General features: G+C 43.4%; 2 protein-coding genes across 5 annotated transcripts in view; one reads left to right on the top strand and one right to left on the bottom strand.

Annotated features, from left to right (window-relative positions):
- Positions 1–13715, top strand: part of LOC310865165 (uncharacterized protein) — a 468188-nt gene that overhangs the window by 344082 nt on the left and 110391 nt on the right. The window lies entirely within an intron of this gene.
- The window catches only part of epb41a (erythrocyte membrane protein band 4.1a), a 79752-nt gene continuing 70155 nt past the window's right edge, over positions 4119–13715 (bottom strand). For all 4 annotated transcript variants that reach the window (XM_083764134.1, XM_083764133.1, XM_083764135.1 and 1 more), the window contains 5 exons: positions 11317–11445; positions 10561–10680; positions 9288–9368; positions 8297–8425; positions 4119–6028 (listed from right to left, as the gene is read on the bottom strand). In XM_083764134.1, the coding sequence (XP_083620260.1) occupies positions 8327–8425; positions 9288–9368; positions 10561–10680; positions 11317–11445 (429 nt within the window). In that variant the 3' untranslated portion in view covers positions 4119–6028; positions 8297–8326. The remainder of the gene's footprint in view (positions 6029–8296; positions 8426–9287; positions 9369–10560; positions 10681–11316; positions 11446–13715) is intronic.

Below are 13715 nucleotides of genomic sequence, written 5' to 3'. Positions count from 1 at the left end.
GAAGAGATGGCAGAGATTTTCTTTCGTGTCAGATTTCCACATGTACTGTAGTCTACTTGGCAAAGTCACCATTGAATGTGTCCCAAAGGGAAATGGACTTGATTGGCCCTCCTCCAGCAAGAAGCCATTAAATCCTCATCCTTTAAGTGACTCAGTGGCTCACAGGGAACCTCCGCTCAGCAGTTTTACATCTGGCAGACTGGGCATCCAATCACAGACCAGTGCTGGCACTGTCTGTGAAGGAGAATTCATCCAGAATCCAATTTATTTATTTACACATTATCCACAAAAAACAATATGTTCAGGTGAGAAGAGATACAGTGGAGGTAAAGTCGGACTTGATGCACTTCACCGTAACTCGGCTTTAGCAATCATGTCTGTAAAGCCTAGCAAAGTGTAAGACAACAACAAAAAAGACACAATGGCTCACATGGCTGAACACGGTCACATTATGGTAGAACAGCTGCCTTTAATAAATACTAATGGATTCCCTCAGCGTATATATGAATATGAATCGAAGGCCATGTGCAGAACTGTCATGAACAGCCTCCTGCTCGGGATGGAAACATTATTACATACATTATTTCATTACATTATTTATTGTCTCAGCAGGACTGCTCTGGGTCCTGGCACAGGCTTAACATATAGAAGTACAATTTTATCTGTACAGCTGAATATGCAAGAGGGGCAGCAAAAAGGGACTGGTGGTGAGTTTCAGATGTAAAAACCCAAAATGAAACAATCAGGGGTCGAATGCACAATATTCTGGCTGATATTGATATTGGATAATATGCAGGGTCAAATCGGACGATACTGATATCATTATTATTATATTTATATTGAAATCATTGCTGATTTTGTTTTTGTTTTCACGTCACTCATTCGTCTCACTCATCAACACAGTATCAGTCAATATTGGTGAAAAACATATCGGTAAATATTGGTAAATATCGGCGAAACAATATCGGAATTATTTTGACATCAGTTCAATACCGCAATTAAATGTTTTCTTTTTTTCTTTTATATATATTTTTTATCCCACGATTTTGTAACCCATTTTTCACCCCTGTGTCAATCATCTAATGTGATCCTGGGCTCTACACACCCTCCGCCAACCTGGGGAGAGCAACGGACTTAACTCATGCTTCCTTCATGCTTGAGTGTCCAAGTTGCTCCTTTACACCTGACAGGGGGGAGTTTCCCTGGTTGGATGTAGCACGTGGAAGGAACACGTTATTCCAACCAGTTCCTTTCCCCTCCATCAGGCGCCCCGGCTGGCCAGGGGGACGCAGTTTAGAGACCAGGATTACTGCATGTTTTTGTGAGGGTATCTACCCTAGGGGACACGGGGAGAACATGCAAACTCCACACAGAAAGGCCCTTTCGCCTTCGGGTATGGGCACTGATGACGCGGAGGAGGAAACACGCCGCCAGCACCCACAGCGCCCCGAGCGGGAATCAAACCCAGGACCTTCTAGCTGTGAGGCGACAGCACTACCAACTGTGCCACCGTGCCCCCACCGCAATTAAATGTTTAATGAAATATCGTCCGATATCGATATGCTACCGATAATATCGTGCCTCACTAAACAGGAGATTGAATTTCATAAATCTACGAGCCCCCGAAGGCGAGTTTAATGGCGGGCAGAGTTAATTGTGTGAGTCAGACCGCTCAGCCCATTTAGAGATTAGCCTACATTAAACACAGCGAAAAGTACAACTCCACAGAAAGTACAAATCCAGGCTAGCTGCAATGATTTCTGTGCAGTAAAAGAAAGATATTGCCTTTTCAAAGCCTGCAGTGGACAGGTGTTATTTATTGAGAGTGCTTTATACTGTAGTCACTCTACACATTCAATCAATATTCTCATCCAAAATATGTCTAAGTGGAGTCTGGTTATTGACTCTTGAGAGTTAACACTACACTTTCCTCACTCTATTCCACCAGAATAATTAGGAAGGCAAAATAAATCATTGCAGACAACTCCCATCCTGCACATCACCTCTTCAATCTCCTCCCATCAGGCAGGAGATATAGAAGTATCAAGAGCTCAACATCTCGCTTCAGAGACAGCACTTACCCTGTAGCCATTAGACATCTGAACTTGTAGCAATATGCATATAGCACTTTAAAAAACTGAATGTAATTGCCTATGCTGCTGGTTTTTGTATTGTATTGTCCTTCTTGTTTGTGTATCTATGGTTGTCTGTATATGTTGAGTATATGAACCAAGAAAAAATCCTATCAACTTGTTGACATGGCAAATAAATTATTGAATCTTGAATCTTGAATCTTAACCCATTTTGGTGTTTTAAGCATTATGTTATGCTTTAGCTGTGGAAAAATAGCAGATCTACAAGCTCATAGTGCTGCGCTACGAGCTTGTAGGTCTGCTATTTTTTTTTTTTTAATCTTTGAATATATATTCTTTCAGAGCCAACGTTTTTAATCAAAAGCTTTGCTCCTGGGGTGTCCCTGGAACAACACATTTTCAGATGGAGGTCGGCGGCCAATTACATATAATAATCTTGGCTGAGCCTCAGAGTGGATCTACGGCATTGGAATAATAACAGGTAGCAGCTTCTGCATTATTACAACACACATACACGTCTGAAAACAATCTACTAAGTTAAGTTGTTACTTCCGCTGACTGGTGGCACTGCAGGCAGGTCAGAGTTTTCACTGCATTGTCATGAATGAAGAGTGCAGTTCAATATCTGAAATCAGATATTGAACATATACTGTATGACATTCATAATCTTATGAATATGCAGGGCATGAAATCAGGCCTCTTCACATGAATAACAATACCATGGGGTCTGAGGGTTCACAATTCAAGATATAAAATGTACAATCTTGTACAAAGGTGACACGTTTGTGAATGTAAAGGTGAGAGGTCTAATGATAATGATGTAACTTTACTACAATCTCAGGTGGTTCATGTACACTCAGCACCAAGGGTTGGATTGGGGGGTAAGTCCCTGCGACATACTAGCGTCATGTCATGTCCAGGGGGTGTACTTGTACATCAAGCTGCCTCATGGCTACAGAAACAGGCTCCTAGCTGCCCCTGTGGGCCTCATGGCTCGACAAGGCTACTTACTCGTCCTTGCATTGTGTAAAAGTAATCTTGAGACACTGAACCTCTCTAACTGCTCCCGACAAGCAGGTTGGTACCTTGCATGGCTGCCTCTGCCATTGGTGTGAGAATAGGTGAATGTGATGCATGCATTTCATGCATACAGACGAGAAAAGCACTACATAAATGCAAGACCTTTCACGGTCTTACATTGTGTGGCTCCATTCATGTGCGTCTTTGGCCGACAGGGAAAAGGAATTCATTTATTTCTTATTTACCCAAGATAGTAGCTGAGCACAAGTGCTCATTTTCAGCAACGCCTTGCACATAGACACACACACACACACACACACACACACACACACACACACACACACACACACACACACACACACACACACACACACACACACACACACACACACACACACACACACACACACACACACACACACACATCGATCTTTATACGTCTCCCCCAGACGGTGGCCGGCCGTGACAGTGGTATCAGAACAAAAGGAGAATGAATTATGGAATGTATCTATAAACCTGTCAGGGGGGGTATCCGTTCAGCCCTATACTTCAGCCCAGAAGACAAAATATCAATATTTGATACAAAAACGTGCCCCGGACCGGCACAGACAGAAAGTTCACTCACAAGCAGCCAGCAGTCTTCCTGACAACAGGGAGTTGAAGATACAATCTACCTCTGTGATGATACGAAATCAATATGGCCAGATAATGGATATTTCCCCGCTCTAATCCGCCCCCCTCTCAAATCTCTCATGTCTCTCTCAAATCTCAGCCCATTCGCCTTACCTCCTCAATCATTGAGGCTCAATGTAGTAAACCCCTTTAGCCACATTGACTGCGTTACTTCAACACCCATTCTATCTATCCTTCCTCGGCTCGCTCCTTTTTTCCCTCCGCACCGAAAAGCTCACAACACTGCGCCAGGGTTCAAGTGGTTAATAACATTATCTGACACTCGGAGGCAAATACTACAGAAGAGGAAGGCAAAGAGTGGAAACAAAAGTGTTTGTCTACATTTGTGTTTATTATTTAGTGCATTGGTGCCCTTTTATTACACGTTTCTCTTTCGGTGTTGGTGAGTCCACTACGAAATAAACAGGAAACTATACTGTGAGTTGTCAGTTTGCTTGTTTTCTAAAGAAAAGGGGTCGTGTCACAATGAAAAGGAAAACACACTGAAATAACTACAACACAGACGTTTCTGTACAAAGGACTACTAAAAAAAAGCATCATGTTTTAAAATAGACCAAAAAAGCATTACTGTATATGTGCCATACTAAACTAATATGCTTGTTTTGAGGGACAGTGCGTACGGAAATCACATGAGGTTAAACTTTGATTCCCTCGGGACTTTGCACGACATTACGGTTTTGTCTGTAAACACGAAAGCATAAAAGAAGCATATCATTTCATTTACAAAAGCTCTCTGGTATGGCATTGTGCCTTAAAGGGGCAGTAGGAAACGTAAGTAACTAACTAGGCCGAATCCAGAGCTGTGGCTTCTGCCATTCGCAAGGAGTTTCTCAATTTGCATGTGCTTTATTGCCAATCACGTCCACTCACTAATCAACCTTAATTAAGCCAGAACCTGGCCTGTTTGGAGTCATTACTACTGTAGCTGCCTTTTGTTCCCACCTCTGTGGGTGAGTACACACTGCCCCCTTTGGTAGGAAGGTGGAAATAAATCAGAAATGGAATGATGAACACAAGGATTATAACTGTAAAGATATGCCACTGCCATGCCCAGCAGAATGCTGCTGCAAAGCTGGTGCATGAAATGCTCCGAGATCTGCCTAATACAAAAAACATGGAATTACACCAGCTGCTAAAATGTAGAATACTCACAGAAATAATTAAATAAATAGTGAACATAAAATCTTGTCATTGCAATATAAGGGTGTCTCTTCTGCCATGATAAGGTCCTCCTATGAGGTGACACACAACAACAACAACAATAATAATAATAATAATAATAATAATAAAGACAACTAAAATAAACTCAAAAACATGGGAAATATCATTCACCAGATTATCAAGTCAAAACATCAAAAGAGAGAAAGACTCAATTGGCCCCCTGCTTTGATAAAATCAATCTTTTTTACAGATGAATTGAAAAAATATTTTTAACACTGAGTGGGAGAATAAAATAAACTTTTTGCTGTACAAGAGATGACACAAAACTATGTCGATCATTAGAATTTTAAGAGGGATCCTCGATGCTCTGACGGCGTACTGTCCCAAGAAGAATCACCCACAACCCCTATCGTAATGCAGAGTTGCTAAAAAAATTCATCTCCAAAGGTAACCAATTAGGACGGTAAGAAACTCTGTAGAAAAATATGAATAAAGTACCAGCAATCTCAATAAGTTTAAAAGACCAAATGCCCCTTGAAAAATTTATTTAAAATCTCCAGACAAATTGGAGAGAGCGAGGAACAAATTTACAAATGCAGTTAAGGTTTACTTTATTTCACTTTTAGGAAAAAAAAATATTGAAATCCGTCCAGTGGTTTGTGGTTCGGCTTTTGGCCATCCAGTGGGTTCGGCTTTTGGCAGTGTGTGGAAACAGGAGAGGGGGATTGTGGGGAATCCTGGTTAAGTCTCGTGAGAACTCCTTCGGTCTCCTTCCGTAGACATCAAGAGGTGCAGAGGTTAAAGGTTCATAGTTCAAAGTTGAAACGTGTTCCCTGTGCTGTAGTCTGGCATGTGTGTGTGTGTGTGTGTGTGTGTGTGTGTGTGTGTGTGTGTATGTCCAAGGCAGTGCAGTTGGGTGTGGTGGTGGGGGGGGGTGTGGGAGTGCTCTGAGATAAAAGTGGGAATGGTGACACAAGTGGAGAGGGAGAGGTCGGAGAGAGAGAGAGGAGGGGGTGTGACTGCATGTTCCTGTTGCCCAGGTCGTTGTCATTGCACCCCAGCTTAAAGAAATGAACAAAGAAAAGGGAAAGAGAGGTAGAGAGTAAGAGAAGATCTTCAGCAGATTAAATTTATATACAAGCAAACCTCGATTCAGCGCTCAGCAATGGTGAGCGTGAATATGCGAGGACTTTTAAGTGGAACCACACCCGTTCATGTCAATAGCGATGTCTCGGGCTATGAAAAAGTAGGAGACTAACAGAGAGCGGAAAATGCAAGGAAGGGCCCCCCCCCAGGCCAGCAGGGGCCTGGGCGCAAGCAAGCAAGCCAGGAGTAAAGATGGTGGTGTTTAGGATGAGATGGAGGGATGAATGAATGCAGGGCGGCTGAGGGAGGGATTGTTAGGTGGTGGTGGTGGTGGGGGGGGGGGGGGGGGGGGAAGGAGGGGTTCTCAGACTTCACCCTGATGTAAACACAGTGAAGTTGATTGAATGTGTAAGTAAAACAAAGCCAGCGCTCACTCGCAAAGCAATATGGGAACGCCGTGCCGATTCTTTCGGAGAGGGCACTTCCCCTTCGGCGAGGCGCAGAGCGTGGGCCGAGGCGAGGAGGCAAGGCATGCAGTGTGTTTACATACCGCCCTGGCAGCTGGCTAAACAGCACCAGACTCCTGCAGCCCCGGACGCCTCGACTTGCACAAACAAGGCCGCAATTAAAGCCACATGGGCACCAACTATTTAACATACCTCATGCTGCGATGCCTCGTTTCATGTTGGAGTACGTGTGAGTTCACTGTTATAAGAAAGATCCCTGCAGTTAAGTGTTTGGTGCTGCATTGATTTGGAAGCGATGCAGCCATAAGGGCTCTTGTCAGCAAAGTGCAGATGTCGACTGACTCATATTACTGATGATTGTAACAGAGCCCCCTGCTTTTGATCATCTCCGTCAACATTGTTTACCCGTATTCTGTTTATGTCTCTGCTGGAACACTTTGTATGTCATTGTATAACTGGTAATTGCTTTGCTGTTACAATTAGGCTGGCGACTGCTACCATTACCTCTTCAATAGGTCATTATGGATTCATTTAGTGCAATGTATTTTGTTTAACCACTGTTGCTCTTGATAAACCCCTTGGGATAGCTTATTTTTTATTTTATTTTTTTAAGCAACCCAACTGGAGCTCATGTGTCATCGTCGGCGGTGTAAAAGGGCACATCAGCCACATCAAAACATTTGTTCTTGCTTATTGTAAATCGCTCTGGATTAAGGACGTCTGCTACATTGTAAATTGTAAAACCCCACAGTACCAAATAGCTGGTGTGTGTGATTTATTTTGCGGTACCACCAACAGTGGCACAGTTAGCAAGTTAGCAGTTCTTAACTGATTTACTATAGGGCAGAGGAAGGGCAGTACACCCCCCCTCTCTCCACTGTTAATCTAGTTTGTGTCCATTTGTCTCAGAGAATGAGCTTCAACCATTTCAAACTGCTCCCCATAGTAGCAGCAAAGCTTCGTCTCCAGTCTCCACGTGTCAAGAAAGAGATCTGAGCAGCAAGGGGATTGCTGTCTGAGCACTGAGCAGTGATAGGTATTGCACAAGTCACATGCACCCACACACGCACGCACGCACGCACGCACACAAGCAGTGGAGGGAGGTGAGGAGTAGAGTTACAACATGCTACAACATGCACTAGAGATGGAGTTAATGGAGCAGAGGCAAAGTGACTAAAGCCGAATATATGCTTTCATTAAAAAAATAAATGGGTCATTTTTGTCAAGGGACTTTTTCACCGAAGCATATTAGAGAGCTTAAATAACCGTACCACTGTCATTGTGCATTCGCAGCTTTAGCCATATCGAACAAAAACATAGGCCATTTTCTTCTCTTTCTGTTTTTCTTCTGTCTTCCATAGTCTTTAAAACGTTAACCGGAATTAACTGGCTATAAACATCATTGCATGAGTAAGAATACAGGGACTTTTGCAACAATAACTCTTACAAAAGTATAATCAAAACATTACCTATCTCAAGCAGGTTACCGTGCTGAAATTAACTGAATCTAGTCGTCAATAATGTCAAGCAGTATAATTACCATGAGTCATTGTCAATAGCCTAAACATGCCAGACCACCGGTATGGTCCCACTTAAACCCCCAAGGGTACTATATATAAAATATCAGGCCCTCTCCTTTTTCCCACTACACCAAATCTCTCTCTCTAAAATAGCTGATGTGTTTAAGTCTCAGGCGGAGCTACAGTGTGGTTCCAGTGTGTGTATCTCACCTGGGCGATAGGGATGTGGAGGAGTGTACCAGAGTGTGTAACTCACCTGGGTGGTAGGTGTGTGGAGGAGTGTATCTCACTCTGGGGTGATCTCTGTCTCCTGGTGCACCACCACTTTGGTTACAGACATGTCAGGGTGTTGCTCCTTGGCCTCCTTAATAGCCTGGGCCAAAGCCTGAGAGGTGAAAGAAGAAAGACCGCGACTTAAAGCTGCTACTGTATAAGCAATATTATGTCAAAACCTTTTTTTTCTTTTTTCAGACAGCCAGCAATGGTTAAAACGCTCCCAAAATAAATGAGTCTCTGTGACACATCTATGGGCATTCAAAGATTTTCCTAGAAGCTTTGCCATCGGTTGATTTGCCTGTTTACTTCCTGATTGGTTAGTCATTTCGACCCCTAGATGTGTGACAGAGACTACATTTTTTGGGAGCATTTTATTCAGTGCTGGCTGTCTGAATACCAAAAGAATAAAAAATAAAGTAATTGAAATGTTGACATAATATTGCTTATAGCACTGTCTTGTCAGTTGTGTATGTTTTTTCCTTCAATAAAAATAAGTGAAAAAAAAAAATTACTTTCTAATTTCTGACATTATTTCATTTGCTTTAACTTGCTTATACTGTATAATGAAGGGCCCAAAATAGGCATGACAGTTTGAAAGTGGTTAAACAGAACAGAAGTAATGACCGTAATAAAACATACTACCGGTATGCATGTGGAAAAACACCTACTTGTTATGCAAACCCAATTGCACCTCTAGACAAGTTAAGTCAATACACAATAAAAAAATAATAAAAAAAACCCATGTACAATGATCAGTCACACTAAACCCGACCCCTGCAATCACTATCACAGCACATTATCATAACGAAGGTCAGGTGGTGGACAGCGAAGCCCACAGGCACAGACTCCATTAAATCTTTTCATAAATTTCATTATGGCACAAATGAGCTTATGTTTAGTGTGAAAAGTGATTTTGCTAACTCAATCTGAAAGGGCAAAGCGCAGAGAGCTGAGGAATTACAGTTCCTCACCTTATCGTGATCGATCTCTGTGTCGCCGGTGATCACAATCCTCTTCTCAATGCGCGTCTCAGAGATTCCACCTTTCACCGTCTACAGGAGGAGCAGAGGATGTGAGAACACACTCACGCAAGGAGCGAGACATTTTGGCTTTTTTTCCCAGCCAAAACTAAAAGGAAACACCCAGCAAACAGGCATCATAATGTTTAGCATCTACATTGAGATGAAAAACATTACAGTGGGATTACTTCCAGACTGTCAGGCAATTAAAGCAAGTGAATGATCAACACACTATCTTCAAATGAGTTAAAGCTGCGATCCATTATGTCCAATCCAGAATCTAAACCCAGGTCTCCCACACGCAGGCTGGAAGTTCCATAACACTCGTTATAAATATTTATAATTAGACATAACTTATAACAAATAAACTTAGTTTATAATTGACAAAGTTATGGTAGTTATACCAGTAACTGAGGGCGAGAAGCGACCTCGCCCTTTTGGGGAGAGGTCACACATCCGCCCTGGGTGACGGCAGACTGCTGGGTGAGCGCTGGCGCTTTGGCATGGGGGATCAGATCAACATATGGAATGAATTCTGTACTGGCCATATATGGAGCGTGTCTTGAGTGTACAGGGTTTGGTCAGATCAACATATGGAATGTCAGAACAGGTCAGATCAATATATGCGTTGAGTTTACAGGGTTTGATGGGCCTGTTGAGAACTCTAGTTTTCGCCGTGGCGTGGCTGCACTAATAACTTTGGGGCGTCTAGAGTTTGAATGGACAGGTAGACGTCGAAGAGGAAGGATGGATGGGGAAGGATCAACATAAGGAATGTCAGAACAGGTCAGCTCCACTGAGCACCACTAACACCGGGCATCCACCGGGCGGGTCAGAGTCGCGTCTCCGTCACCGTCAGGGAATGTTCCCTTTTTAATCAATGAAGGGTGGCTCCACTGCCCGCGTTGCGTTGCGTGACTGCATTAAAATTGCCCCGGTTTATTTTTGACGCACGTGACGGAGATGCAACGTGCCCGGTGGAGCCCCGCCGTGACATAGAAACATAGGTTTTTTTTAGGATTTAGAACGTCATTTTTTTTAGAATCGGCCTCAGGTCTAAATGGGTTAAAACGTGGTGGTCAACAATGGGGACATGATCGATATGGCGTACAGTAATAATACAGCATGCAGTAGTGCAGCATGACAGGTCATTTCCTCTCATTGATTTTCTATCGATCGTCGCCGTGGGAGCAGCGATTGGTCAGAGAGGGGCTGACGGACGGACCTTGGTGATCTGGGTGGTGGTGGTGGTGCTGACTGTCTCTGAGGTGATGGTCTGGGCGCTCAGCAGCACTCCTCCAGACTCCCCCCCGGCCAGGCTGTCAATGGGCTGCGGGACACAAATCTTTGCAGTGTTAGACGAGGACCGGTCACTGCATGGCCCACAGGCAGCGTCGGTGTGTGGGCATTGTTTTTAGGACAGTGGTTCTCAGAGCGGGGTCCGGTCGGACCATCAGGGGTCCTTGAGGAGGTGGTTCCAGGGGACCACCAGCAAAAGGTGTTAAATATACTGTAGCATCGAAATCACTACTTTAACGATATTGTTTGTGGCTTTCGCCTTTATTTTTTATGTTTTATAGAGGGATAGGTATACAGTAGGGTAGGTTGACAGGACATGGGGAGGGAGATGGGGGGATGACACGCAGTAAAGGCCGTCGGGATCGGGAGTCGAACCTGCGGCACACTGCCAGACTGGATTACCAGACAAGGTTCCCGGACGGCTAGGCCAGCCACCTGAGCCCAGTTAAACTACTATAATCCTATATAATACACCGGCTATCCCATTTACAAGCTCACAACCTCGTTGTGAGCTTGTAGATATTTTCAAAAAAGCTTGAGAAAATCTTGTATGGAGGTCACTGGCACAAACATTTTCAGATGGGGGTCCGCGGACAAATGCATATTCTTTTGGGGGTCCTACAACATGAAGACATTTGAGAGCCACTGTTTTACGCACTGCGGTTCCCAGAAATCCACTCACCTGCGCAGACTCGTACATGATGGTCTTGGTCTCCGTATGCACAATTGGGATTTCTTTGTTGGCCACGGTTCCCCGCAGGGAGTTGGTGACGTCAGAGATGGTGATTGTCTGGGTCTTCATCAGGGGAGACTGCGAGGAAAGGGATCAGACATCCAGTCAGTAACAAAGGTAATCCGTTATGACCCCTAAGCTATCAGTCAAACTAGAAACTCTACTAAGGGTCTGCTTGAAGGAACCGCACTATGACACAGCGATTATATTCTGCCAATCATCTCTCCCCAATGTTGCGGCTGTGGTTGAATGAATGAATATTCCCGTCCCGCCAGCATGCTGCTGGTGGTGAGCCAATTAATTCTAAACCAGCCGTCTAGAGACAAAGATGCACACTTACGGTAAACTGCTGCAATGACTTGAAACATGTTCAAACACAAAAAATGATGATTTATGAGAAGAACCGCATGCGTGTTCAGTCCGAACTGAATCAACACCCTTGCATGCATTATCGGGCCATCTATGATTGGAATAAAAATGTTATGTAATAATATCTGCTGAATATTCTGTGTAATGAAACAAGAATTAAAGTTAAGGGTGAAAACAAAGTTCCACTGTGATGGTTTGATCAATAATTGCAGTCTCCCCTGAGGGCCATCATGTGACTTCCATGAGAGCCCTCCATTGGGAACGAGCAGTCAATGAAGCCCCAGGCTAGCTCGCCAATTACCCACACACCACTGATTAGATATGCAGATTATGCAGATCAGTACTTTGAGAAATCGCTTTTATTTTGCCTTGTTCATCTTTCATCTTCGACTTCTACATGCCATGCAGAGATTTAGATTTGATAGTTATGTAGATCGTTTACATTTTTTAATTTAAACTAAAGAAAGATGGGGATTTTTGACATCAAGTTCATCTTCCATTAAGGGAAGCGTTCAAGTGTACAAGATTTCTGTGGAGTAAAAGATTAAACTAGCATGGCTAAATGAGGATAGGAGCTAGATAGAATTCACTTAATATTTCAAAAGATAAATATCTGTTGAATCCCAAACAGAGAAGGGAGAAACATAAGTCTTTCTCCTTTCAAAGAATGATTCAATTTAATGGTAACTTTTGACATGTGGGTTGAATTTAATCCTCACCTTAAAAGGACTTTATACCTCAGCTGGGAGTTCAGAGTCTTTTGAGATATTTGCCAGTCATTCTGCACAAATCCATCCCCGCCACAAGGTTAAAGTGTGACTGATTATAATACCTTTAGCACCAACTCACATGGAACCTCTTGCATTGATCAAACTGTCTGCTAGATTTGGAGACGTAAAAGAATGACCTTCACTTTGCCTCAATCCCTCAGACACAAGAGGCTCTTCCACAGATGCATTATTTTAAAGGACCACTTCACCACTTTTCAACCGATCTTCATATAATTGGATCTCACTAATGTTCATGATAAAATGCCACAATTATTTTCTACTCGGTCTGTGTCTCATAGGAGGGCTGTGGGCAGTTCAGAAACCTGTCCACGAGTGATATCATCGTTAGGCAGATTATATATACCCTATTGGCCTGAATATAAGACTTTTTTTTAAACGGGGTCGTATTATAATTGGGGACAAGACTATTTGACATTCAATGTTCTTTTTCCAATGAGTCTTGAAAAATGTGAGTAGTCTTATAGTCAGAGTAGTCTTATATTCGGGACAATACAGGTATATTTAGAATGTTATCGTGAGAACGATGGCTTCCATTTTCACATTGCAACTTTTCAGTAATAGAAGCCTGCGGTTTCTATTAGCTTGGACTCCCCATTGATGATGTCACTGGTGGACAGGTTTCTGAACTAGCCCCAACTAGCCCCTCTATGGCGCCTGTCACACACTTGAGACAGCCGTCTTATCAAAGTCCAATGAAACACGGAGAGGTAAGAGAGCTCTAATTCATTTCCAATGGGAGTCACGTGGTTTGATGAGACAGACTTGTTTTATGCCTTGTGTCTTGCCCCCAGGCACCTTAGAGACACAGAAAAAACTGTGCAATTTTATCATGATCATTAGTGAGGACCAATTATATGAAGATGGTGGTGAAGTGGTCCTTTGAGCACAGACACATCAGACTTTAACATGGCATTTTAATCAAATATGGGGAGTTTTATGGGTGGGGTGCAGGGGAGCGGGGGGAATCTGACCAAGAAAGAGCCTGCTGGCGCCCCCTAGAGGCAGCGCTGCTTCTTACACACGACCAAATCAAAGTGGTTTGAACTGACCAACATTGGCGTCCATAGAACCCCACCACGCTCTCACAAGTGGAGCTAAAAATAACACATTTAAGTAGAAAATGTTTGGTCTAAGCCGGGATGCGCTGGAGGAAAGGTTCACTCAAATGGTTAGGGTTCATCCCCTGGG

The sequence above is a fragment of the Protomyctophum parallelum genome, assembly GCF_964188405.1.
Source record: "Protomyctophum parallelum genome assembly, chromosome: 1".
In the NCBI taxonomy this organism is placed as follows: Eukaryota; Metazoa; Chordata; class Actinopteri; order Myctophiformes; family Myctophidae; genus Protomyctophum; species Protomyctophum parallelum.
The sequence above is the reverse complement of the archived record's forward strand: the minus strand, read 5'-3'. Positions and strand labels throughout refer to the sequence as shown.